Raw genomic sequence first — 24814 nt, 5'->3', positions numbered from 1 at the left:
TTCACAAGCTATATGGCTAGAGGGCTAAATGAGCCATTAGGAGACTCGTGGGCTCAGGTGAAACCCACTGTTACACACTGGAAGAACCTTTAACTTATTGGGTTGTGAATGAGATTGAAGCTGATATTTAATTGGTGGTTTTATGAAGAAAATGAACGATAATCATTTTTCGAGGGCGATGCGAGATGGCAGAGAGGGCGACACTCCTAAACCGTATGGGAGCACGCTGCTATAAGTGAATTTAACTGAAAAGACGTGCATACCCTTCATACGAATGCGTGATGACAGGTAGGACAAGCGAGATCGCGCTGCAAAAATAGAGAAAAAGTAGTCCACAAACCAGACAGGAAACAGCGAGCCTTGCATGTGCTTGGTCGCTGCGCTTGAGGAGGGCTAACCACCGGAAAAGACATGACGTATGTGTGCCTTCCACTAATGAAAGCAAGCAGATTTTAACAGGCAAGCACACAAACCAATGAAATATACTGACGTGACACAGACGGGGCTCCGAGACCTTTTCTAATTCCTAAAACGTCTCGCAAGCGATACGCAAGCGCATGCGACGCAGACTCGACCCTAAAAACCAGACCTGGAAATCTTAGTGGATCCCCCTACTGCTGGTCCACTCTGCTGCGCATACAACACGCTACAGCAAAAGCCCTACATTATCACTGAAACTCCGTATACAAGCAGAACTTTTAAACACACCTTTTTTTGACAGAAACATTGAAAATATGAATAACCTTATACTATTGGCTATGTCTGAGAGTGAAGCAAATTCAAACACCTGTTTATACTGTTCCATAAGTGGTAAGTTAAGCTCACTTCCAACAGTGTTAAATACTTTAATTGAAATAAAAACACAACCACACAAATAATTTCTGATCGCAATATTCCAAAAAATGATATATTTCAATCTAAACTCAAAGATTGTTTTTGAGAGATTCAAATCTCTCCCCCACAAAACTGCAAGTCAGCAAAAAAAAAAAAAAAAAAAAAAAAAAAAAAAAAAAAACGTATTCAAACCACAAATGAAGCCCTAACTAAATATCTGGTTGAGTCACACCCCATTCCAAATCATGAGGACCTTCATGTGTTGAAAACTCCAACTTTAACTGAGAATTTCCCTCTTGAATTCCCCAAATTGCTGAATAGCACCAACATAAAACCATTATCAAAGCAGTAACAGAAAAGGTTCAGAAGTCAAGTTAATTTAATATGTTGAATCCAGGAAAAAAAATCCAATATTCGCCAAAAGCGAGGAGCTCGGATCAAGGAATTATGAAAAACAAATTAAGTAACCCAGACCCCCTAATGGTTCTGTAACTCAAGACCCTAGGAAGAAAGCATTATAATAACCAATGGCTGTAAAATCGCCCTAATGCAAGTAGAAATACGGAAACATTTGGAACCCCACACTATTCAAATTTGTCAGCAGAAATTAAGAGAAACAGTGCAACGAACAAACAAACAAAGATTACTGTAAACACAGTCCAAACTGATAGCTTGTATAACTGCACACACATAAAGTCAAAGGACACCACGTACATAGCAATCATCACTGAAAATCAAAACACTGTTCACGTGAGTAATGTAGCTCCACAACTTCATGCTTGACAAAAAGACTGCCCTAAAGACATCGCAACAAAGTTAATGTTTTAGAACCACTAAACAATACACTAAAAATATAGAAAAAGCTCTCATCAAGCAATCACACAAATGATGCAACATTCACTAACAAATATTAAATAATAAACACTTAAATGTTAATGGGAAAGTTTGGACTCTACTAAATGTAATCTTCCATATTATATTTTGTTTGATGCACTTACACTGCTGCCACAAATCAATCTGAGGACACTAACTTAATTTTTAGCTTCCAATTTCGAATTTCCTTTCTAACTTTTTCAAATGCTCAACTTTACATTTTGCTTCTTTTGTTATACTTTATTAATCTGTTAATATTATTTTTGTAAGCAGTAGCGTACCTCCTAAGTAGGTTTTGCGAATCCCTATAGGTTCCGTTCCCAGACAACAAACAAGTAATGAAGAATGCATTTTAACTGAAGTAAGTTCATGGGTGGCGCCTAAAACTTAAATATTTTGATATGTTTTTGTAAGGATGCTGGATTGCCTTGAATTCTTACTGGTAATTATCACTCTTGTTTGTCAGGAAGATGATTGCCAGCAAGTAATCTGGGCGATGGTGGGCAAACACAAGACGTTCACTGAAAGAAAACCCGAAGATGGGAAAAAGAAAACAGAAGAAATGAAGCTTGCGTGTTTCATTCTGGAGCCCTGGTATTAGTCAACTGTTATATCAAAGCATGTTAGAATCATTAAGGTGTATGGGAATTCCATGTCAGATGGTCCCTCACATGCTCATTAGTTCTGATTAACAAAGGTACCACCTCCCCATCCAAAGAGTAAGATTCAGTACCTCACAGAAATATGGAAATGGAGGATTAAGCCACATTAACTAATTTATGGCTACATAGTTCATGAAAATAGTGATATAATCAAACAAAAGAGTTACTAGTGTGAAGAGCACATGTAGAAAGAACGATGTGGGAAAAGATCACACAACCAAACACTGAGACAATGAGATAGCCTTAGGTTTTATACATGATTTTCTACAAATTAATACAGTAATCCAATGAAACTGGATTCTACGCACAAGTCCCACTGCACAACTTTTATCAAATCATTATTAAAGGTTATAATCTGCAAATTTTAGAGGTGACAATTCAGATCTTGGAAACATAATTTAAACTAGATTAAAAACTCACTACTTAAGTTTAGGAACTAAAACTGTTATATTATTTTAAAATAGTTTTAGTATTGAAATAGGACTCAAAACTTAAGTTTAGGAAATAATACTTTTCTATCATCTCAAAATTATTTTAGCATTCATTTTGCAAAAGCACAAATGAGGAACGATTGTCCTAAAAATTGCATACCATCTCCTTTTACTGTGAAGTCTTCATTTGCTCTATAAGTCGCAGGATCTACAACAAGAAAACAGGGGTAATTAGCTAGGACAAGCTTTAAAAGATGTGATGTAAATAAAGATGGATTAAACGTTAAATTCCAAGCTATGCATACGACTGATTTTTAAAATGACAATACAAAGCCCAAAATATTCTTGTCAAATGATATATAACTATTATCTTTTTAAATTATCCAAGTTTTACAATGACCCATGACATGTGGTTCCTCTGAGAAATATTTAAGTGACCATGTGAAGTGAATATTTGAATCTCTTTAGCACTTTATAAAAACCTTGCAAAAGATTAGGTACTACTTGTGAGAAATTATGTTGTTAGCTGAGGTAGGTGAAACCTTTCGGAAGAACCAACCACAAACATCGTCAGGGTGAATGACAAACAGTCACTAAATTAACCTGTGCTTAACCCTCTGTTAGCTTGGCAGAAAAACAGTCAGGTTTAACTTGGAGGCAATATGTAAAGTATTTCTGCAGCATTCAGAGTGTTGTAGCTGGACTCTTGCCCCAGGCAAGACTGCTGGTTTAAGGATGACGGTACTTATGTTTGTAGGCGGCTATGCCAGTCCTACAACAAGTCGCAACCGTTGTCCCAACCCTCCCGGCTCACAAGCAGCACCTCACCAGAAACCCAAATAGTAAAAGGTGATTTGTGGCAGCCTTTACACATGGACTCAAGAGTGTGACATCTCAGGGAGTGTTGTAGTTAAAAGGAGATTACCTCTTTCTCACATTAACACCATGTCTCATTCAAACACAGGCAATGAAGAAGATGCAGTAAGGTTTCAATAGGTTTTATTTAGCAAAACTGTATTCTGCTACACGTTGCATGGACTGCAATGATTAGGATAAAGAACAGTCCAAGAAACACAATGGTAAAGACAAGAGTCATTAATACAAAGACCCCCACCATCTTGCAGTAACATGAAAAGACATGAAGTGTGAAATATGTCCCAATACATGTCCCTAGCATGATAGGCCTAACCTCTAACCTAAAGGAGAGCTAGGTATGTTAAACCTAACCTGCCAATGCCATGTCCATGAGAAAAGTCCCCAATCCTCGTTACCTTGGAATGAGGTCTCTAGCTCAGACTCTAAGGACACGAAGACTCGGTCAGCGTCAAGCCGACGTGCAGCATCGATACCAGCGATGGCATCTGGTTGGAATCCCTTTACCTGTTTAAGTGAGGAATATTTAAACAGATCTACTTGGACCCATGACATAGGGTTGTTTCCAGACAATAGATAACAAGGCATGCTTGGGACGGTAATTAATATAAACAATTCCCTCGAAAGCGTGAAGAGGGAAAGTACCTAAAGTGAACACCTACAGTTTGTTTATCTTTGTCGCTTGATATTGACACCTTATTGCAGTGGCACTGATAACGCAAACTAAAACATGGGCATAACTAAAAACAAAGCAGCCATCTTCAAAGATTTAATTAAATAAATGCGCTAAAACAGAGCAAGCTAAGTAGGATAATAGTCACTGGGTGACGGGGGCACGAGTCTGCAAGCCAAAGGCTAAGATACCTCCTGTATCCCATTAAAACAAACTAGGATTCACTACAAGAGTAATCAAGAGAAAACACCACACAAGAAAAATCACATACTACTTTAAAATCGAATAAAATTTAATAAATAAAATTACACCAAAATGATCTAAATCCAATCAATAGAACCAAAAACATTTAGGAGGAAATAACATCTAGAGGCAAATCTCTCCAATTATGGTTCCTGGTCGCGCTGGACCAAGTCACAAGTTTAGGCCAACCGAGATCGAGCACAAGCCAGGTACAGGACTGAGTTTGCTCTGCTGAGTCAGAATCTTATGTTCTTGGAATCAAGCTGCAATGTCTGCATTACACTGCGCTGCAGCCAAATTTTATCCTGTCAGAATTGTATAATTTTCAAGAAATTGCTAACAATATGGCTATTTTAAGGTTTTAGTCAAACGGCACCCTCTTCTGTTCTAGCATTAGTGCCAGTATACTCCTATGGGAGTGAGCTGTTCTGCTTTATAAAAACCATTAATATAACTGTGAAGCCAGGAAAAAAATCTAGGGGTGGGTGGAATGTTTCACTCCGTCCTGCAGAGCTGGCAAAATATGGCAACTCTGTGTTACTCTTGTAATGTGGAGTTCCAGGGTGATTCCGCCAATCATCGCGTGGCACATTTTTTTCCAGCCATGATCCAGAAATGCAAGCTGGCAAGTGCGAGCAAAATCTGGTGTTTGCAAGTGCAATTTTCTCGTGCAGACGGTCGTGGTCAGAGGGCTGCTTCGAGTAGATTTGTTGCCACTTGAGTAGAATTTCTAGAGAGGCAGCAAAATCAACTCAAATAGATATGCAGTCTTGCGCACAGGATGGTGCCATTCATGCTGATTTTTCAGTGCTGTGCACACTATTGGTACTCAATTGCAGCCTGATCAGTGTGACGTGCATATTTTCCACCTGTTGGGGAACCTTGCAGAATCTTACTGAGTTTTTATGTAACTCCATGAACTTCTGCAGAGTGAAACTCCACAAGTTAAGCCCACCCCTAGAAAAATCGAGACTGGGTATCCTTGGAATTGGAACAGCCTTTTTCCTTGGGCAAGGAGCGCCAATCCTGATGACTGAGCAATCTGGCCATCATGGGGCGGGGAGATGGCCAAGGTCAGGGCGTAGTGCCCAGAGTTATATGTCCTCTGTCAACAAGCCAGGAAGTCAGAAATAGCAGTTCAATCAAACAGGGTAATCAGGGTTTTGACAGAGGCCTCAGGCTTACCCAGATTTGTTGTTTCAGCTATTCAGCAAATTCTGATGTTATTATGCCGGGATCGTGACTAAGACCTCATTTCTGATGGATACACCTACCTGTGGATTCCTCACTAAAAGAATTCTCCCCTCGCGCCAGCTTCAACGTAAATTTTCTTCTAGCTCTGCACGTCGACAATGATGTCACAATTGCCCGACTCCACTCGACGCCGTATGACGTCATCCAGGCAATAAGAAGCCCTCGTCGACGTGCAGACGTCAGTTCCCTTTTTTCCGTGCCTTCGAATAACGGTTTTTCTTCGAGACTAACAGGGAGCTACAGTTGCGCTTCTGTAGTTACTTTGTCGCAGCCAAGAAAATCTGGCTTTAAACCTTGTAACCAGTGTGGGGGTCGGATGTCGGCCACTGACCCCCATGAAAATTGTTTATGGTGCCTTAGTTCCGACTATGAGGTTGAGTCTTGCGGTTCGTGCCAACGCATGAACCCTAAGGCACTTAAGGAGAGAGAGGCGAAATTATTCCTTTTCCGACTTCACCCTTGTCGGTGTTTGAAGTCGAGCCTCTTCAGGAACCGGCGGCTTCTCCGGAGCAGGAGATGCCTGGTCCATCATCGGCTTCTATGCCGGCGCCGACTCCGCAAGCTTATCCGGCTTTCCCGGCGCCGGATACGGATCCTGCTGCATTTTTAAATGCAATGTTTAATATCTTTTCCACCATGGCGCCTGGTGGAGGGCATGTGGGTCCGTCAGGCCCTTTGGCTTTTAACTTGGGTGCTCCGGCTCCTTACAAGCCGACACCCTTCATGCCATTTCTGCCTTCTGGAGCCACTTTGGCGCCGATGCCCTTGGCATCGCCCAGGAGACCTGTGACGCCTACAATATCTGCTACTCCGGCGCCGGTGGATTCTCCACGGATTCAGTCCACAGTTAAGTTGCCTGTGGCGCCGGAGGGTCCAGCGTCGGATGGATCCGAGGATCGGCGCCGGTGAAGATCTTCGGCATCGGCGGACGCCTTATCGACGCCGGGACTCGAATCCAGGCTCCGATCCAGGAGATTAGCATTACGCCTCCTGGAGGAAGAGGAATATAGCAGACAGCATCTGGAAGAAGGCGAAATCTTAGAGCCTTCAGGTGATTTCCAAGGCTTGGACACAGCAAGTGGCATTGACACTTCCCTTGAAAGGGATTTGGCTTCACCAGGGGAGTATACAGAAGAGGCTGCATCTTTTCATGCGGTAATAAGGAAGGCTGCAGACTTTTTAGGTCTTCCTCTTCCGGTTGCTGAGGTGAAAAGAAACCTTATGACTGAAGTGCTGTATCCGGCTTCAGTAGTGGCGGAGCCTCTCTTGCCCTTCAATGAGGCTCTCTTGGACCCCATCAAAGATATTTGGAAGAAGCCAGTGACTTATACAGCTGTCAACAGGGCGGTAGCGAGGCGCTATCGTGTGGCTCCAGGTGACCCGGACTTCCTTTCCAAACATCCAACTCCGGAGAGTTTGGTTGTTCAGGCATCGTGCTCCTCCCGGTCAGCCCCTGGTTCGTTCCCCGGGACCCCTGTGGACAGGGAGTCTAAGAAAATGGACCACACAGCAAAGAAGGCCTTTTCTTTGTACAGTATGGCCTTGAAGTCGACCAATGCAACTTGCATTTTGGGGCGTTACATTCATGCCCTTATGGAGGAGGCGAAAGGTCATCCTAACTTGCCACAAGAGGTGTTGCATCTGTTAACGGACGCTCAGGCGGCGGCAACCCAGGTGATTCAGTCTGGGTTGGACACCTCAGACTCTGTGGCAAGGGCTATGGGTACATCCATAGTGTTGAGGCGTCAGGCTTGGCTGCGTTCTTCAGGCTTCTTCTCGGATGTGCAAGCTACTCTTCTGGACCTGCCTTTTGACGGGGAAAAACTCTTTGGGACAAAAGCAGATTCTGCCCTTGAACGTTTCAAAGAGAGCAGAGCCACAGCGAGGTCGTTGGGACTTCAGGCAACCACTTCCTCTACCTTTAGATCATATAGGAAGTTTAGAGGTTTTTGACGTGGCTCCTCCTTTCGTGGCAGGTTCCAGGCGCCACAACAATCTGCAGGTTCCCTGCCTTACAGATCCTCCAGAGGCAGGGGCAGAGTACGTACAAGAGGAGCCACCCAGCAGCACTCTGCCTCTTCCTCTTCCTCAGGAGGGGTGCAGCAGGGAAAGCAGCCTTAGTCCTCCACCACTCCCTGTTCACGTGTCTCCGGTAGGGGGGGAGACTTACCCAATTTCTTCCCATGTGGGAGTTTATAACATCAGACTCCTGGGTCATCGACATTGTGAAGAAGGGGTACACTATTCCCTTTCAGGAGTTCCCTTCTCCCTTCCCTCCCCGCACATGCTTCTGTTCGGAAGACCATCTTCTGTTACTGCAACGGGAGGTGTTATCCCTATTGTCAAAAGGCGCAGTGGAGTTGGTCCCGGAGCAGGAGAGGGGTCAGGGATGTTATTCAAGATACTTCCTGATCCCCAAAAAAGATGGTCGGTTGAGACCAATTCTAGACCTGAGGATTTTGAATTGGTTCCTCAAGCAGGAAAAGTTCAAAATGCTGACCCTTTCACAGGTTCGTTTGGCATTGAACGAAGGAGATTGGATGGTGTCTGTCGATTTGCAGGATGCGTACTTCCATATTCCGATCCTCAAATCGCACAGGAAGTATCTCCGGTTTGTGGTGGGGTCGCAGCATTATCAGTTTGCAGTCCTCCCGTTTGGTCTTACTTCAGCACCTCGAGTCTTCACAAAGGTGATGGCGGTGGTTGCCGCAAAGCTCAGAAGAAGAGGGATAGCGGTGTTTCCCTATCTGGACGATTGGTTGATCAAAGCCAAGACTCCAGGGCTCGTGCGGTGTCACCTGCAGTCGTCAACTCAGTTGTTCGACTTGGGTTTCTCGATCAATGTGCCCAAATCTCACCTGGAGCCCTCGCAACGCCTCCTGTTCATAGGGGCAGTACTGGACACAACATTGAATCGGGCCTTTCCTCCGCCCCAGCGGGTTCAGCACATTTTGGCATAGATTCCAATGTTTCGAAATGGAGCGGTAGTTCCAGTCCTCAAGGTCCTTCGTCTGCTCGGTCTGTTTGCTTCTTGCATACTGCTGGTCACTCATGCACTCTGGCACATGAGGGCTCTTCAGTGGTGCATCCGCAGGCAGTGGTTTCAGCACAAAGGGGATCTCGAGGATTCGATCACGATCTCCAGAGACACTGCAGTGGATCTTTAGTGGTGGGCTGCGGTCGGCAACCTGTCGCAAGGAAGGCCGTTCTTGCTGCCTCCGCCAGTGGCCACAGTTGTAACGGATGCTTCCACTCTAGGGTGGGGAGCTCATCTGGGGGACCTGGAGGTCAAAGGCCTTTGGTCTCCAGTGGAACAGAGGTTTCACATCAATCTGTTGGAATTGCGGGCAGTACGTCTGGCTCTCAAGCCCTTTCTCCCTTCCATTCGCGATCAGTCAGTCCAGGTCCTGACAGACAACACTATCGCGATGTGGTATATAAACAAGCAGGGAGGAGTGGGGTCGTACCTTTTTTGCAGAGAAGCTCTTCGACTCTGGTCCTGGCTTCAGGACCACAAGATTTGCTTGGTAGCAAATCATTTGGGCGGGGTTCTGAATGTACGTGCGGATGTTCTCAGTCGACGCAGCTCGGTCGACCACGAGTGGCGTCTTCATCCGGATCTGGTTCTTTACATCTTGCAGATGAAGGGGTGTCCGCAGACAGATCTGTTTGCTACTCAGGAGAACGCGCAGTGCCCGTTATTTTGCAGCCTCCAGTATCCGGTGCAAGGAGCTTTGGGGGACGCGTTTCAGATGTCCTGTAAGGGTCAGTTGCTTTACGCGTTTCCTCCCATACCCCTGATTCCTCGAGTTCTGAGGAAGATCCGCCAAGACCAGGCCCAGGTCATCTTGATAGCCCCAGATTGGCCAAGAAGGGTGTGGTACACAGACCTCCTCCAACTCTCTCTGTGCCCTCCGCTCCGTCTCCCTTACATGATGGACCTCCTCTCACAGTCGCAGGGGCAGATTCTCCACCCCCACCTCCAGAGTCTGCAGCTTCATGTTGGAGATTGAATGGGGCAATCTGAGTGCTTTTTCTCTCCCGCTGGAAGTGGTGGATGTTTATCGGCCAGGCGACACCCCACCAAATCGATCTATGCAAGGTGGGCTAGATTTGTACGTTGGTGTGGAGAGAACCGAATTGATCCCTTAAGGGCTCACTTGTCTGATATATTATTATTTGCTCTTTCCTTGGCACAGAAGGGTTGTGCAGTTGCCACAGTTAAGGGCTGTTTATCAGCACTGTCGGCTTTTCTGTGCCTCCCAGATCAACCTTCCTTGTTTAAATCTCCTCTTGTTTTGAGGTTCGTTAAGGGTCTCACTAATAGGTTTCCGCCCACACCATTTGTTATGCCACAGTGGGATCTTAACTTGGTATTAACATTTCTAATGGGATCGCCATTTGAACCAATGCATTCTTGTGCTTTGCGTTTGCTGGTCTTTAAGACTGTATTTCTGGTAGCCATAACATCGGCCAGAAGAGTGAGTGATCTTCAGGCTCTTAGTGTAGAGTCTCCATACCTTTCCTTCTTTAGAGACAAAGTGGTGTTAAGGACCAAGGCGGCTTTCCTCCCGAAGGTTGTTACACCCTTTCACTTGGGGCAGTCTATTACTCTCTCTTGCTTTTACCCTCTGCCTCATCCATCCAAGGAGGAAGAGAGGCTCCACCGACTGGATCCACGAAGAGCATTGAGCTTCTCTGTCGACAGGACGAGGGAGTTCAGGCAAGACAATCAGCTCTTCGTTGGATCCATGGGGAAGAGGAAAGGCAGAGCAGTCCACAAGAGAACGCTATCCAGGTGGGTCATTCTCTGTATCAAGCTTTGTTATTCCTTAGCGAAGAAAGAGCCACCTGTGGGGCTTCGTGCTCATTCCACCAGAGCTAAGGCTACTTCTTCGGCCTTAGCTAGGGGTGTTCCTGTGGTCGACATCTGTAAGGCGGCAACTTGGACATCCCTCCATACTTTTGTCAAACATTATTGTTTGGATTCTGAGGTTAGGAGGGATGGCCATTTTGCACGCTCAGTGCTGCAGGATTTCTTGGTTTGACCATTCAGGCACCCAACTCCGGAGGTAGTACTGCTTTGGGACTCTATTCTTTTAGTAAGGAATCCACAGGTAGGTGTATCCATCAGAAGAATAAGTTACTTACCTTCGGTAACGCTTTTTCTGGTGGATACATTAACTACCTGTGGATTCCTCACGGTCCCACCTGCCTCCCCGTTGCCTGACTGGTCCTGCCACGAAATCCGTGGGTGAGCACCGTTGTCTTATATATATATATATACACACACACATGTATATGCTTGGTTCATGTATATAGTTATAGCAAGTATATATGTGTTTCTTTCTCTGGTTTTGATAATTCAAGTACACATGATTGAATTTGACTGACATATTTGGTTTCATATGGAACAGTTATTGCTGTTAGTTTCTTTTTATTTTATTGTAATAAATGTTGCGTTTTCACTTCATTTGATGTGATTATGTTCTCTTCAAGGTTAATGTTCACCTGTTCGCCTCTAAGGCACGTAAATAATGGTGATAACTGACGTCTGCACGTCGACGAGGGCTTCTTATTGCCTGGATGACGTCATACGGCGTCGCGTGGAGTCGGGCAATTGTGACATCATCGTCGACGTGCAGAGCTAGAAGAAAATTTCCGTCAAAGCTGGCGCGAGGGGAGAATACTTTTAGTGAGGAATCCACAGGTAGTTAATGTATCCACCAGAAAAAGCGTTACCGAAGGTAAGTAACTTATTCTTTTGGCTATGATGTTAGCAAATTCATGCTCCACGAGTGTTATTGTATTCAGTAAGGCCTGTCTTTGGCCTCAAATGGGCAGTCTACAAGTACATCAAGTCATTGCTTCTTCAGGCCCATCCTCGTGGTGGTGGGGGGTGGTGGATTATTGCATTGTTTGCTTTAGGATTTAATTTCATGTCTATCAGAATTAAACGAATATCCACATCCATGTTGTTTGCAGCACAACTGGCAGACTGTTCTGCCACAGCCAAGGAAGATCTAGACCACAATGTTGCAGGTCTTTTCTGATCAGTTTTGTCTGTTTTGTGCCTGATTTCCCCATACGTCAGGCCTTGTGGAACAAGGCAGAAAAAGGTGATGCAGTCAGTGACAACAGATTAATCTATTGCAATGTCACATTGTATTGGTTAGTTCAATACCTTCCATGAAGGACAATCCATAAATGGCAGGTTTATTAATCCCAGGAAAGGATACGTCATGGATACACATATGGAGGGTCAGGGCTAAGAGATCCACAGTCATATGCCCATCTTTGGTGGCAGTAAGCCACGAATCCCCCCACCCAAGGATGCACCAGATCTCTTCAGAGTTATACCACAGGTCTACTGCAGTCATCACACAGAACGCAATAAAGATGCATCAAACATTTTGTTTAGAGATGTTTCATGTTAAACAGCATTCTGCTCAATTTTTCGACATGAAGACGCAAACAAAACTTGCAACTGTACTCACAAAAAACAACTGTTCTGGAAAGAGTAACAAAATGTGTCAACTTACCATCTCTGATTGGAGAGAACATATCACCTAAACTACTCCTCCCATATGCATCACTGATTTTTAACTCCACAGATTTTGAGTAATCCGTTTCTTTTGAAGGAATAACATCAAGGCTAGTGCTGCGACGCACACCTACAATAAAATCAACAGATTAAGTACTTTTGAAAACAATATCCCGTGCAAAGTAGAAGCTGTTATGATAACATCCAAAAAAACATTCAATGCATATAGCACAGTGACAGTAAAACCATTTGACGTTTTTTAAAACAACCAAAACTGGATTTCAAATGTCAGTACTGACGATAAGGGGCACATGGAAATTTCCAGCACTGTGATAGACAAATGGCTTTTCTCAACTGTTAGGTGGATCGAAGAAACACCAGTAATCACACCTAGCGAACAGCCCTGGGGATACACTATCTTTTGAGAATGAATGCACGTGAAAACAACTCACACAGTACATTAATAATCTCCAATAAACATAGTACTTGCTCAGTGCCTATTGTCACAACTTGCAGCTGTGAATCACTGTGAACAGTGGTCACTGTAATAAAACCTAATGAAACTAATTTGATTGATTTCGAAATGACGAGATGGTCAAGTACACAACAAAACCTTAACACACAGGCTTTACATTTCTTCGCTCTGAGTCCCCTAAGCAAAATGTTTTAAAGTCGGGCTACCCTCCAAAACTTTATGGCAAGGACTGGCAGGTGGATGATTGTTGCAGCGGGAGGGACAAAGCTGAGCCAATGCCAGACTTCATGAGATCATTTCAGTGGTAATTTTTCTTTAGCTCATAATCTGCACTAAATGTAGCAGTAAATGTATTGAACAAAACTCATAAATTACACCAAAATACATGAGCTCTCACATGTAGTCCCCCTTTTTTCCTGCAAGTGTGACCTAGGTCCTAATGTTTGAAAGGAAAATACGCCCCAATGCCCCTTTAAAGCGAGAGCGTCATAATTGGGATGAAGTGGTCCTCTCAGATCCATGGGCCCCCCACTGCAGTTGCAACTACTTCACTAACGATGCTACTGCATTAAAAAGTTGCCTGTCTCTTCTGTCCATTGTTAAAAGCAAGGCACCCATCATGCCACATCCCCCTCCTTACAACCTCTCTGAGGCCAAACTAAGGCGACTTGTTTGCTTCAATCTTCCCCTCCCTTGAACCATTGCTACAAGGCCCAGGTAACACTGGGATACCAAGTGTGCCCTGGTTCCGAATGCAAACAAGGAAGAATAGTAAAACAGTCATAAATGGGGTTTAGTTGGCTTCCCATTCCACTTGGCCCTGGTGCTCCTGGCCCCCACTCCATTTTTTTGTAGTAAGAGAGCCATAATTGTGGTGCAGTGGTCACTAACCCCTTTGGCCTCAGTAGCTGCTGCACTAATGGTAGTGATAGCCCTTTACAAATCATAGCCCCCCATTTATCAGCCCCCTCCTTGGGGGCATCTCCCTGGTAAAGTTCCCTCAGTCCATTTGTAAACAAAACAAATGAGCCACACACAGTTCCCCAGTCATCTGGTCCATATCTTTAGTACTATCAATGAATCTAGCACCTTTCCTTTTTCTCCTGGGCCATTAGTCTGAGGACCCAGGAGTCCAGAGAATTAGGGTTCTGCATCTGAATACAATCCTGTTGGTCTCCTCCCTGACACCCCCTGGACTCACCATTTACATAAACAGCTACCCATGAATGCTTAAGGATGACCTTGAGGTGCCTCTGCCTGAAGACGAAGGGTAGGGGTAGAGGGTGGTACAGAGAGCTAAAGAAGAAACTGGCCTGTTCACCAGCCTTTAACTGTAAGTAATTTGAAACTTCATGGTGACAAAGATTTTTAAAATGTTTTAAGAACTAATGTAAAGGGGTTCACATTCGAGTTTGGAATAAAGGGGCCAATTACAAATAGGTTTGCGCTAGGTACAGCCTGATTACTTATTGCTAAAATATATATTTCAAATGCACTTGTTTTTATCTCAAATACTACGTAGGTTTGCAGCTTATGCTATGTGTAATAATATTTTAAAATATCATCTTATATGTCCAATGTGCAACTATGGTCACAGTTCTCATACTTTTTTGTGCTTCAAAGGCTGAATGTAAATGAAGATAGCCTGGTAATAAGTCAAATAAACATGACTGCGCTGCTAGGCCAACTTAAATTACAAGTACTTGCAGAGGCATTAGCTTTCCCCCAGAGCTGCAGCCGCGGACACAGATGGGGGAGCGCCGCACAGTTTGAGGACCTTTATCTTAACATATAGCTTAACTTGCACGAGTTCACAACACAGGATTAACCCACTCAAGTACTGTACAAGTTACAGGGAATGCACACATAAACAATTTATGAAATCCTCCCTAAACCATCATAGGCATTAATTGCGGTGTTTAAGTTTCCGAATTTTCAAAAATAATCTGAAGTGCTGAGCATATGATGAAACCAGTTGATGGTAGGGCTATAATCTGACGAGCAAGCACTCTCACTTCCACTTAAACAAGGACTGGCAAATCCAACAGTTCTCACTTTTGTATAATCTATTGGCTTGGCCAATGCTGTACAGCATCACCAAAAAGCAAAATACCGTTTGGTAATGCAGGAATAGCATCAGGAAAAAATAAATAAAGATAACACAACACAAGTGTGTATGTGTCATGCGGCCGCATCATTCAGACGGGAACATGCATGATGACGTATGAGTGTGGATCCATAACTTCACATACATGTGCCTACTGAACGACACTGGTGTCATACTATTTTTTTTAATTTACTGATCTAAGATGATGGTCACCACTCGGAACACTAAAGAAAAAAAATATTTTCACTTGTATTTCTGAAAGCGAGTGGCTTGGCAGCAAATGGGAGTTGTGGGGCTCTCCAAAACAATATAAAATAAATATTATATTGCGGAAGAAACGAGAAAACACAGGTGGGGTAAGCAACAGGGAATGGAAGAGAGGAGCAACAGATATGGTGGGCTTAAAAATAAATAAAAAAAAGGCGAACAATACAGCACACATGAGGTGGTGAACAGGAATCTAACAGGAAAACCATACACGTGATAAAGCAAGTGAACGAGAGGGGTACATGAAGCATGAGTGGGTGGTATTGTAGATGGTAAACAGCACTCAAGGGATACTGCTGGAAATGCATGCACACTTATTGACTGCATAAAGAAAAAGAACAAATAGCTCCCTAAAGGTTAGCAGTGGATAGATACACGTTAAACAATGATAATGATGGTAAAAAGGGTATGTTACAGAAGACAAAAACACAAGAGGTGGAAGGTAAGCCATTGAAGAAGCAAGCAAGCAAATGAGAGTGACTATAAAGCTAAGCAACAGGCTGGTTCTAAGCACAGTGAAGGTTTTTTGGTATGGTCCATATGACACTTATCTACAGGAAGCAAGAAGCTTTCTGTAGGCAAGATCCAAAAATAAGAAATGATTAGCAATTGATGCGGATTCCCTCCACCCACCTGGAAATCCCCCATGACCAGACTGACATCCCTTTTTATAGATTTACACACCCACCGATGGCTAGCCCCCCTCCCTTGCAGTAGTTAAAGTATGTACCCCTGCCACTGGACACAATCTACAATCCAACAGTACAGAAGAGGCTTACAGAATGACATAGGGTAGCACATCACGAATATACTACTAATAAGCTCAGCTATCAGCTGGAGGCATATGAAAGGGTCTGGTGTACATTTCTTTCTCCCTTTGAGTATGACCCTCCTTGCTTCCTAGTCCCTGCCATCTTATGATCACTCTTTCTTATGGATGTAGTCTACTGTTGATTGTGCTTGCCTGCCATTTTCCTTGCCCCAAATGGGGCATGCGTTAGCTGCTATATTAGATGGCCAGGTCACTCATCTGCCTGTATAAATGACAGGGGTAATTGCTGCGGGCCTTACTAGGAGTGTACCTGTGTCGCGTGGGCTCTCATTATTCTAAATGAGACTACTGGATTTCTAGGTAGCAGGATCGATAACGGTGTGGGGGACTGAGTCTGACCCACGTGTAAAGAACTCTGTCACCCTAAATCCGGGTTTTGCTCCGGCTAACTAGCAGTGCCTCATTTCTCCCATATGGAAGGAATGATTTGGCAGCCGAGCGCATGACATCTTTGGAACTTCTCAGGGAAGTCGTGGTTACTCAGATCCAAACCAACTCTCTTATTTCCAATGTGATCTCATATACAAATGACAAAGACAGTATAAGTTTTATATAATGTTTTAATAAAACGACTGTATTTTAGATATTAAGGCGTGAGCCGCAATAACCAGAACGATACAACACAGTAGGATTGTAATAGTTACCAGGAGAGTAAAACATAAAAACAATGCTATCATATTGTCAAACAGTTTCTACTCTCCCTCTGCTTGTTCTATCTAGAGCACAGCATGTTAAGCTTCTAGCTTGCCTATTAGAATCACTGTGGAGATATCAGCCCTCATACCTGAGCAAAGACCTGTGATCTTGGTTCAGCATCTTCAACGAGGCAGTCAGCGTCAAGTTGTGGTTCCCTGGTCGGAATCTCCCTCTTGCGTGTATTGGGACAAGGAAGTGATTTTATAACTAACATGTCATCGTGATCACAAAATGTCCCTACGCAGGAATGCCAAGTCTAAACTCTTACCACGTCTATCGGCAATGTACCAGACTGTATCCTTGACTGAAGCACAGAGTAAATATGTTATGGAGAACTCCAGTGCTGAAGTAGGCAAAACAGTGTGATATGAATAAAAAACAACACCGTAGAACTGGCTATTTGAAAAATAACAGTACGAAGCCTAATAAAAAGCATGTAGAGCAAAGTGCACAGAGGCTCTAAGCTGTCAGCAAATGAATAAAATATATTCAGGGCAAAGTGCACAAAGGCCTAAAGCCTGAAGCTAAAGCGCAATGAATACGTAAAACTAACCACACTACACCCTCCCCTTGTCGGTAGCAAGAGGGTCCAATAATATAAAAAGATGCCCTAAATATAAACAATACCTAAAACAAGTATTTCGACAAGGTGAGAAGACAACAAAGTCATAAATTTAGGTAACATGTGATCATAAAAAAAAATTCAATATAGTGTCAATTTCGTAAAAATCCAATCGTCAGATAGAAGCAATAGAACGCAGGAGTTCCTCCACTTCGAGATATGTCAATATCGGAAGATCCACGCCACAAAGTACCATGGAGCAGGTGTGATCCAAAGCCCGAAAACCATTCAGGGCGGCACCCCGTGCAGGGCCTATGAAAGAGACAATACCATCTTCCTCCAGGAAGGGAATCTCATAAACTGCCTCACGAAGCAAGCGCATCCGTAGTGCACAAGTCTGGGAATGAGCCCTAATCGGGAACATCAACAGATCAGTATCGACCAATGGAGGGCGCTGCAATGAGAGACATAGAGACATGGAGCCAGTGCATGTTCAAACGAGCACCAAAGGCACCGAAACACGGGTTGCACACAATCCAAAACCAGTCTGAATGACAGAGACCAGTCGCACTCCAAATGTCCCAGGAGTGTTGCTCCAAAATGCTGCATCATGCGTTCACGACACAGCTGCGCTGACGGGAGCAGCAATACAGGATCTCGTCGTGACGGGACAGCCATTGCGAAAAAATAGCAACAACAGCAAGACTCCATCCAATAAAGCCAAAGTAATCGGGAAACCCCCAAAAATGCTTCCGAAAATAGAATGTATAGCCGAAGGTATCAAACCGAATATGGAAGAGAAGGTATGAGCAAAACCAACACCAACGACTTTGAAAAAATGTGCAATACCAGCAGTGCTGGATGCATTAAATATACGTCCCACAAGTTCACCGAAGTGATTCGGAAAGTTAGTATTCAAAAGGGACTGTATCTCCGCCGATGACCTTGCCACCTGAAGTGCGTAGGTCTCGCTAGCAGATGTAAGGGCCACATGCTTTTGAAACAATAAAGCTTTTAGCTGACTCAACTTGTCAAAATCAACCTTGGAAGTAGCAATATGAGGCCAGATGTCCGCTACCTCCCTAATTTGAGTGGGGGGAAACAACAGATTCCCGCAGCACGTAACGGCCTTGTTGACAACGACGATGTAAACTATTCCGGCACGCATGCCACAGCAGCGTTCGCTGTTAAGAACAATGTAACTGCCGTTAGAAAGCACCTGGAAAGTGTTTTTAATAACCGGGACTGGAACTCCCTTCAGATAACAAGCTAAGTTACCAATCGAAGCGTTACACGCCCCGTGCAAGGACAGCTGTTTACAAACCATTGAATGGCTGACAGAAGCTTCGCATTCGCTGCCGCTAAGAAAAACCTCCTTCAAACCATTAACACTTCTGTACTGAAAGGGAAGGTCCCACACCTCGTGTATGTAACTGTCTCCCAATAGTTCATATCTACCCACCGGAATGTGCTTCAAACAGGAAGTAAATTGCAAAGTAGAGATAGGCAAATTAATAACCCCATGGATCAACCATTCAGCTGACGGAATCTCAGCTACCGTGAAAGGCAGTTTCTCTAATTTCTCAATATTTAACATAACATATGTCGCTTCCTTTTTAGCCATCAGTTGTTGTTGACGAGTCAAATTAAAAGAGATAAAGATCTCTCTGGCACGAACGTGCTGCCATGGAACGCGACCCGCCTTCAAGGTCTGAAGAGTCCAACCCAGCTGCATGATGGACCGCGTCTGACTCTGCCCATGATATAAAGAAGACATGTCCGATTCAATAATGTCAATGGCAGAGGAAACAATGCTGTCAATCGTGTAAACACGTTCAGAAAGGGTATGCATGCCATTATCAACAACAGACAAAGTCTGCATCAGATTTTCTTGATCAATCTGCCTCAACCGGGCTGCAGCCTCTTGTTGTGAAAGCTTCCAAATCTCCTTATAAACCTCGTATAAGAACCTTTTCTTCAGTGGTACTCTGGGACCTGACAATAAATCTTGTAAATCAGTATTATTAGACAGTAACGTGAGATGTGACTTAACTGCATCCAGCGTGGATGACTTCAACCATTGCTGACAAAGCTTCCCCACACTGTATGTAGTTATAACATCAGCATGTTCTGGTGAAACGTAACGAGGGTCTGCCCTACTAGTCCTGAACGCCCCTGAAGAGGTGACAAAACGTTGATGACACATATTAGTGTCTACAGGCCATAATAACCACCCGCCTGGATGTAACGATGAAGTGTTGAGCGTACCATTCTGGACCCAATGTGTAAAGTCACTGAAAGTAGCATTCACCTAGTGCTGCCAATTTTTTAATTTAGGAGGGACAGGTATACTAGGCAAAGTTAACTCCCTAATCGTCGCTAAGCCCAAACAGCTAGTCTGTTGTACTGTGTCATTGAAGAAAATCATCTGCCCAGGGATAATACATGCTCTAAATAACGTGTCCCTGCCTTGCATTTGCCAATTTTTCGTACCCCAAACACTTTTCAGGTCAACAGTTTTGACCCAGTATTCATATCCCTCGACCGACAGTTTAGATACAAACAAATTGGAATACAGTAATTTAGTATTGGTCAATAACATTTGCTTATTAGAATACGGTGTAACTTTAAAATAGTAGGACCTAGCATTACGTGGATCATGCCCAGCAAAATATGCAAATTTTTCATAATACGTTTTTGAACTCCCTTGTGGAGGAGTCGAGCAATGTTCCCATTGCACATAATTAAACATGGGCTTAGGGCTACTAGCTTTATGAATAAAGTGGTGTCCATAATAGTTGTAACAAAACATGTCACCATGATCATCTCTAAACTGGTAAGCATCTTCATCGTCATAGACAGTATAATATTGCAAATCCGTTAGCATAGAATCTACTGTCTTCACATCCCAATCATCAGAAACAATGCCAGATATAACAATATCATTCATTGATAATTTGAGGACATACGGTATTTGAATCAATTCAGTGGGACCATATATATCAAACATTACTTTATCCCACACAATTCCATCCGGAACTGGTATAGCAGAAATATTCACTGTGGACAAGTCTCTTCGAACCATATGAGACGAAAAATGCGGTTTTAACACAGTCTCTACGTGCTCAATGTCAGATCGATCAGGAAGAAAATGACCATGTATTATCAGAAAAAAAGTAACCACAAATCCCAACCATAATAAAATAGTCATTACGGCCAAAAACAGCCAAAAATAGTTCCAAGGAAAAACAAAATATGTTCGTTTAAGCCATCCCAGCAGCCGTCGTGGACCGTGGGCAGAAGACATCGAGGACGAGGAGCCGGACCCATCATTATCAGTGTCGTTGAAGCAGCCAGAAGCAGTTCTAGCAAAAGGTGCAACTGTGAACGAAGAAGCAGATGGAGGCTCTCGCCGTGGCACGCTATAAACCACATGTTCAGAAACGTCAGTAGAACGTACAGCAATTTGATCACAAGATTCCATATTAATCGCCGTCGGTGGAACAATCGCAAGATCATCATCCACCCTCCCCAAGCTCGGAGAGGAAACAGTGTCGGTGAAAATCACCTGCAGCGGGACTTCTTCCCCAGTAGTGAGAGGGATTCCGGAACTATTGGGTGTCCCTCTTGGTCTGCTGTGCAGAATCGGCCACATGTTGTAACTTGACATTATCAATTGAAACAAAGCGATTTCCTTTGGCCCCTCGCAGCGGCGGTAAAATCACAGTTCTCGTGCCGCTCACCCCCAACACAGGGACAGGTTCTCGATAAGAAGGACCAAATTCTTTTTTAACTGCGACCTTTTCACGCACTAGATCCCCAATCCTGGGTATCCAACCAGTAAGTGTTACTGGCTCATCCTTAACTCCTGAGGAGGCAGCACTGGCAGAAGAGTTAACTTCACGGAATTGTTGTAAATCCTGCAAAACAGTGACACGATCATTTATGTCAAAGCGCGTATCTGCCGCCTCCACACCAGGACCATCTAGATCAGGAACATACATTCGTGTTCCAAACAGGCACTCATATGAAGTACGATCCTCCAGTGACCTTCTAGGCAAGTTATTAAGTGCTCTCTGTACTCCATATAGGTGGGCTAGCCAACCACGACCCGTACCTATAACTCTGGCCGTTAAGGACTGCTTTAAATCATGATTTAAACGCTCCACGACAGAATTTCCCTCGGGATGAAATGGAGACGAGAATTGGAGTTGGACCCCCAACGAAGCCATGGTGTCCCTGAATGCCTTAGAGGCAAAAGCAGGGCCCTGGTCCGAATGAAAAGCCGCAACTGCAAATATATCGACAAAGATGCGCAAATCTTTAATAACAGTTCGAGCGTCAGCCGAGCGTTGTGGCCATACCCATACAAATCTGGAGCACGAATCTACAGCAACCAATATATATTTGTATGCACTATCTGGTGTCAGCGGACCACAGTGATCCAAGTACACACACTGTAATGGTTTGTTTGAAATCAGAAGGGGCGTCTGCTGCGGGCGTCTAGCCGACGATGCTTTAATTTGTTGACAAACGTCACAACAAAGGACATACTGCTTCGTCTCTTTATAGAGACCAGGCCACCAGTAACGAGCCTGTAAAAGTGAAATTGTGGCAGCCACCCCAGCATGTACAGAAGCTACCCCCTCATGTGCCGCAGAAATCAATCGAGGTCTCTCAATTTTATTGGGAATTTCACATACACCAATGCCTGGAATTGTAACAGTAGCATTTAGCGCACCATTCAAGCAGTAACTATATTTTGAAGGAAATCCTTTAGGAAAGGGCGTGCCATCAGCCGTAGCTTTTATGGCAGCTGAAATGTCTGTGTCTGGTTTGGAACTCGAACGAGTCACTGCGGCCACAGTGGCGACAGCCACTGCCGATTTCGCGGCTTCATCAGCCAAAGTATTACCAGCAACGTGTATTCCAACGCGCTGGTGTCCAAGTGTATGCACAACATGGACTTTAGGAAGCGTTTCCTTCAGATCCGCAACCTTACCCCACAACATTTTATGCTTAATGGTGTTGCCTTTAGAATCTCTGAACCCATTCATCTTCCAATAGTGTAAATATTCGTTGAAAAACTGCACACAGTAGTAGGAGTCACAGACCAGCAAGGTTAAAAGTGCCGGATCCGCGTGCTCCAACGCTAACAATAGAGCTTTGAGCTCAGCCAGCTGTGCCGTGCAATCTCCCAAGGTTTTAGTATAAGTATGTCGGGGCAGAACACTTCCCCCTCCATAGTGCCGCTCACCACCGCACATGCAGCAGAATACTGTTGTTTAGTCCCAACCGCTGGTTGTGCAGAGCCATCAGTATACATGACCACTTCATATTGGTCAATAGGCAATGTACCAGCAGGAACAGGGTATTCTATTTCGTATTGAAGAAATTCTTGAGTCTGCAGTTTAGGGTCAAATACATAATCTACATCAGTGGCTGTCAAAGACGTAGCCCATTGTATCCATCGCGGGTGTAAAGCTTTCGAATTAGGAACACTCGCTTTTGTAACAGCCTCTAAGGCCGGAACCGGGGAAACGACAACTATGCGTTGACCCTGGGCCAGCGGTCTTTCTTTAATAACAGCCATCTGTACTGCAGTGAGAATTTTCTCAGTTTGTGCAAAACGTTGCTCTGCAGCAGAATACAAGTGAGACTTGTATGCAATCGGGACAGTCTCCCCTTCATTAAAGGTGACATAAGTAAACCCAACAGCCCCAGTATCACCCTGATCACTAAATGTGTCTTATTGTCCCGTGTGTGTAAGTGTTTAACTGCTAAGAGATCACTCTGCAATTCTCGCAGTATATGTGTATGTTCAATCGTCCAAAATTTACTCGAAAAATTCGGGCGAATCAACTCGTATAAGGGTTTTATACGCGTTGCATAATCAGGAATGTAAGTTCTGCCAAAATTCAGAAACCCCAACAATGACTGGAGCTTCCGAACCGTATTAGGAGGCTGCAATAAAGCACATTTCTCCAAAAAATGTGGCGCTAGGCTCTTGCCCTCACTCGACAACTCATATCCCAGGAAAATGACGCGGAGGAAGGCAATCTTTGATTTCTTAAAATTAAACTTATAGCCAATATCAGCAAACCCCACAACAATGCACGATACGCACCTTAGATGTTGCAGAATCTCATCATCCGTCAGATATATGTCATCAACATATGATAATGCTTCAGGGTCGAACTCATGCAGCATTTCAGTTACACGAGCCGAAAACAGTCCTGGGCTATTCTTATACCCCTGAGGCAAACAACAAAAAAATTTCTGAGAGCCAAACACACTGAAACAGGTATAGTCCCGACTCTCGGGGGCTATATTCTGGCAGAAAAATCCATTCGAGATATCCAATGTTGTTTTGTATTTTTTACGCACTATATTATTCATAAGCGCTGCGCTATGTGAATTCTGTATTGCATATGTGCGTGTATGACTATTCAAATGTCGGTAATCCACCACTATCCTATATGAATGGTCCGGTTTAGCAACCGGAAACAAGGGATTATTCATCGGCGAGACACAGGGCTCAATTACACCCTGATACTCCAATTGTGTAAGAATTTTTCTAACCGATGCCCTAGCTTCAAATTTGATAGGATATTGCGGTTGTGGCTGAGGTTCGCCCTTTATCGGAATTACATGATAAGGTGATTGTCTGTCCCACCCCACGTTATTTCTATACAAGGCGGGAGCCTGTGCTAGAGCCCATGATTTACTATAGGACTCCGCGAGTTCTCTCGGAACAAGTGGTGAGAAGGAAGGTGTAATAACCTCCTCCCCAACTGGACAGTCGCGAACAAAGTCAGGTGGCCAATCTTGTTTGGCCAACAGAACATCATATGATTTTACCACATGGTCCCAAAAAATGGCGTTTATAACACGGTCAATGTCCCCTTCCAATCGCAGAGTCACTTCATATACTCTATCAGGATCAGAGACGCGCATATCCGCCGTCTCGACTTGTATGAAGTCATCAGTTGCTTTCACCTCCAGATGCTCTAGAAGACTCCGGCGAACTATTGTGACCTCTGCCGCACTGTCTAACAGTGCTAACGCCCATGTCTTGTTCGTCAAGAGAACTCTCTTCTTGAGCGGCATGTCTAACTGAGACAGCTGCCACTTTCTTCTTTTTAAATTGCTGTTTCTGTTGCAGCGGTTTCTCTTCTTGTTTAATAGAAACCTCCGCTGAGCGTTGTGAATCCTGTCTCGGTTTCACGTACTCCGTCCTCCGCTCTGACCGCCCACCTCTCTCACTTCTCTTTTCCGAGGAGTCCTGAAAGGAACGAGATTGGCGTGTATCAGTATATTGATATCTATCAGGCGTCTTCAAAGTATCCCTATTCCTGAGATTATATTTATTCTGTGGGGTCTCCGGTTGCGGAGACTGCCCACCATCTTTCTTCGGTGTTTGCGGTTTCTTTTCCCAGCGCTTTTTCGAACCCTCAGGTTGTTGCTGTTTAGCATTTTCTTTATTAT

The 24814-nt window shown here is 44.1% G+C and overlaps 1 protein-coding gene across 2 annotated transcripts in view; it reads right to left on the bottom strand.

The window, feature by feature from the left end:
* LOC138288185 (protein NEDD1-like) overlaps positions 1-24814 on the bottom strand; it is a 257865-nt gene that overhangs the window by 104748 nt on the left and 128303 nt on the right. For both annotated transcript variants that reach the window (XM_069229526.1, XM_069229525.1), the window contains exons 9-10: positions 12386-12517; positions 2961-3008 (exon numbers count right to left, since the gene is read on the bottom strand). In XM_069229526.1, coding sequence (XP_069085627.1) covers positions 2961-3008; positions 12386-12517 — 180 coding nt within the window. The remainder of the gene's footprint in view (positions 1-2960; positions 3009-12385; positions 12518-24814) is intronic.

Source organism: Pleurodeles waltl, chromosome 4_1 (genome assembly GCF_031143425.1).
Source record: "Pleurodeles waltl isolate 20211129_DDA chromosome 4_1, aPleWal1.hap1.20221129, whole genome shotgun sequence".
In the NCBI taxonomy this organism is placed as follows: Eukaryota; Metazoa; Chordata; class Amphibia; order Caudata; family Salamandridae; genus Pleurodeles; species Pleurodeles waltl.
The sequence above is the reverse complement of the archived record's forward strand: the minus strand, read 5'-3'. Positions and strand labels throughout refer to the sequence as shown.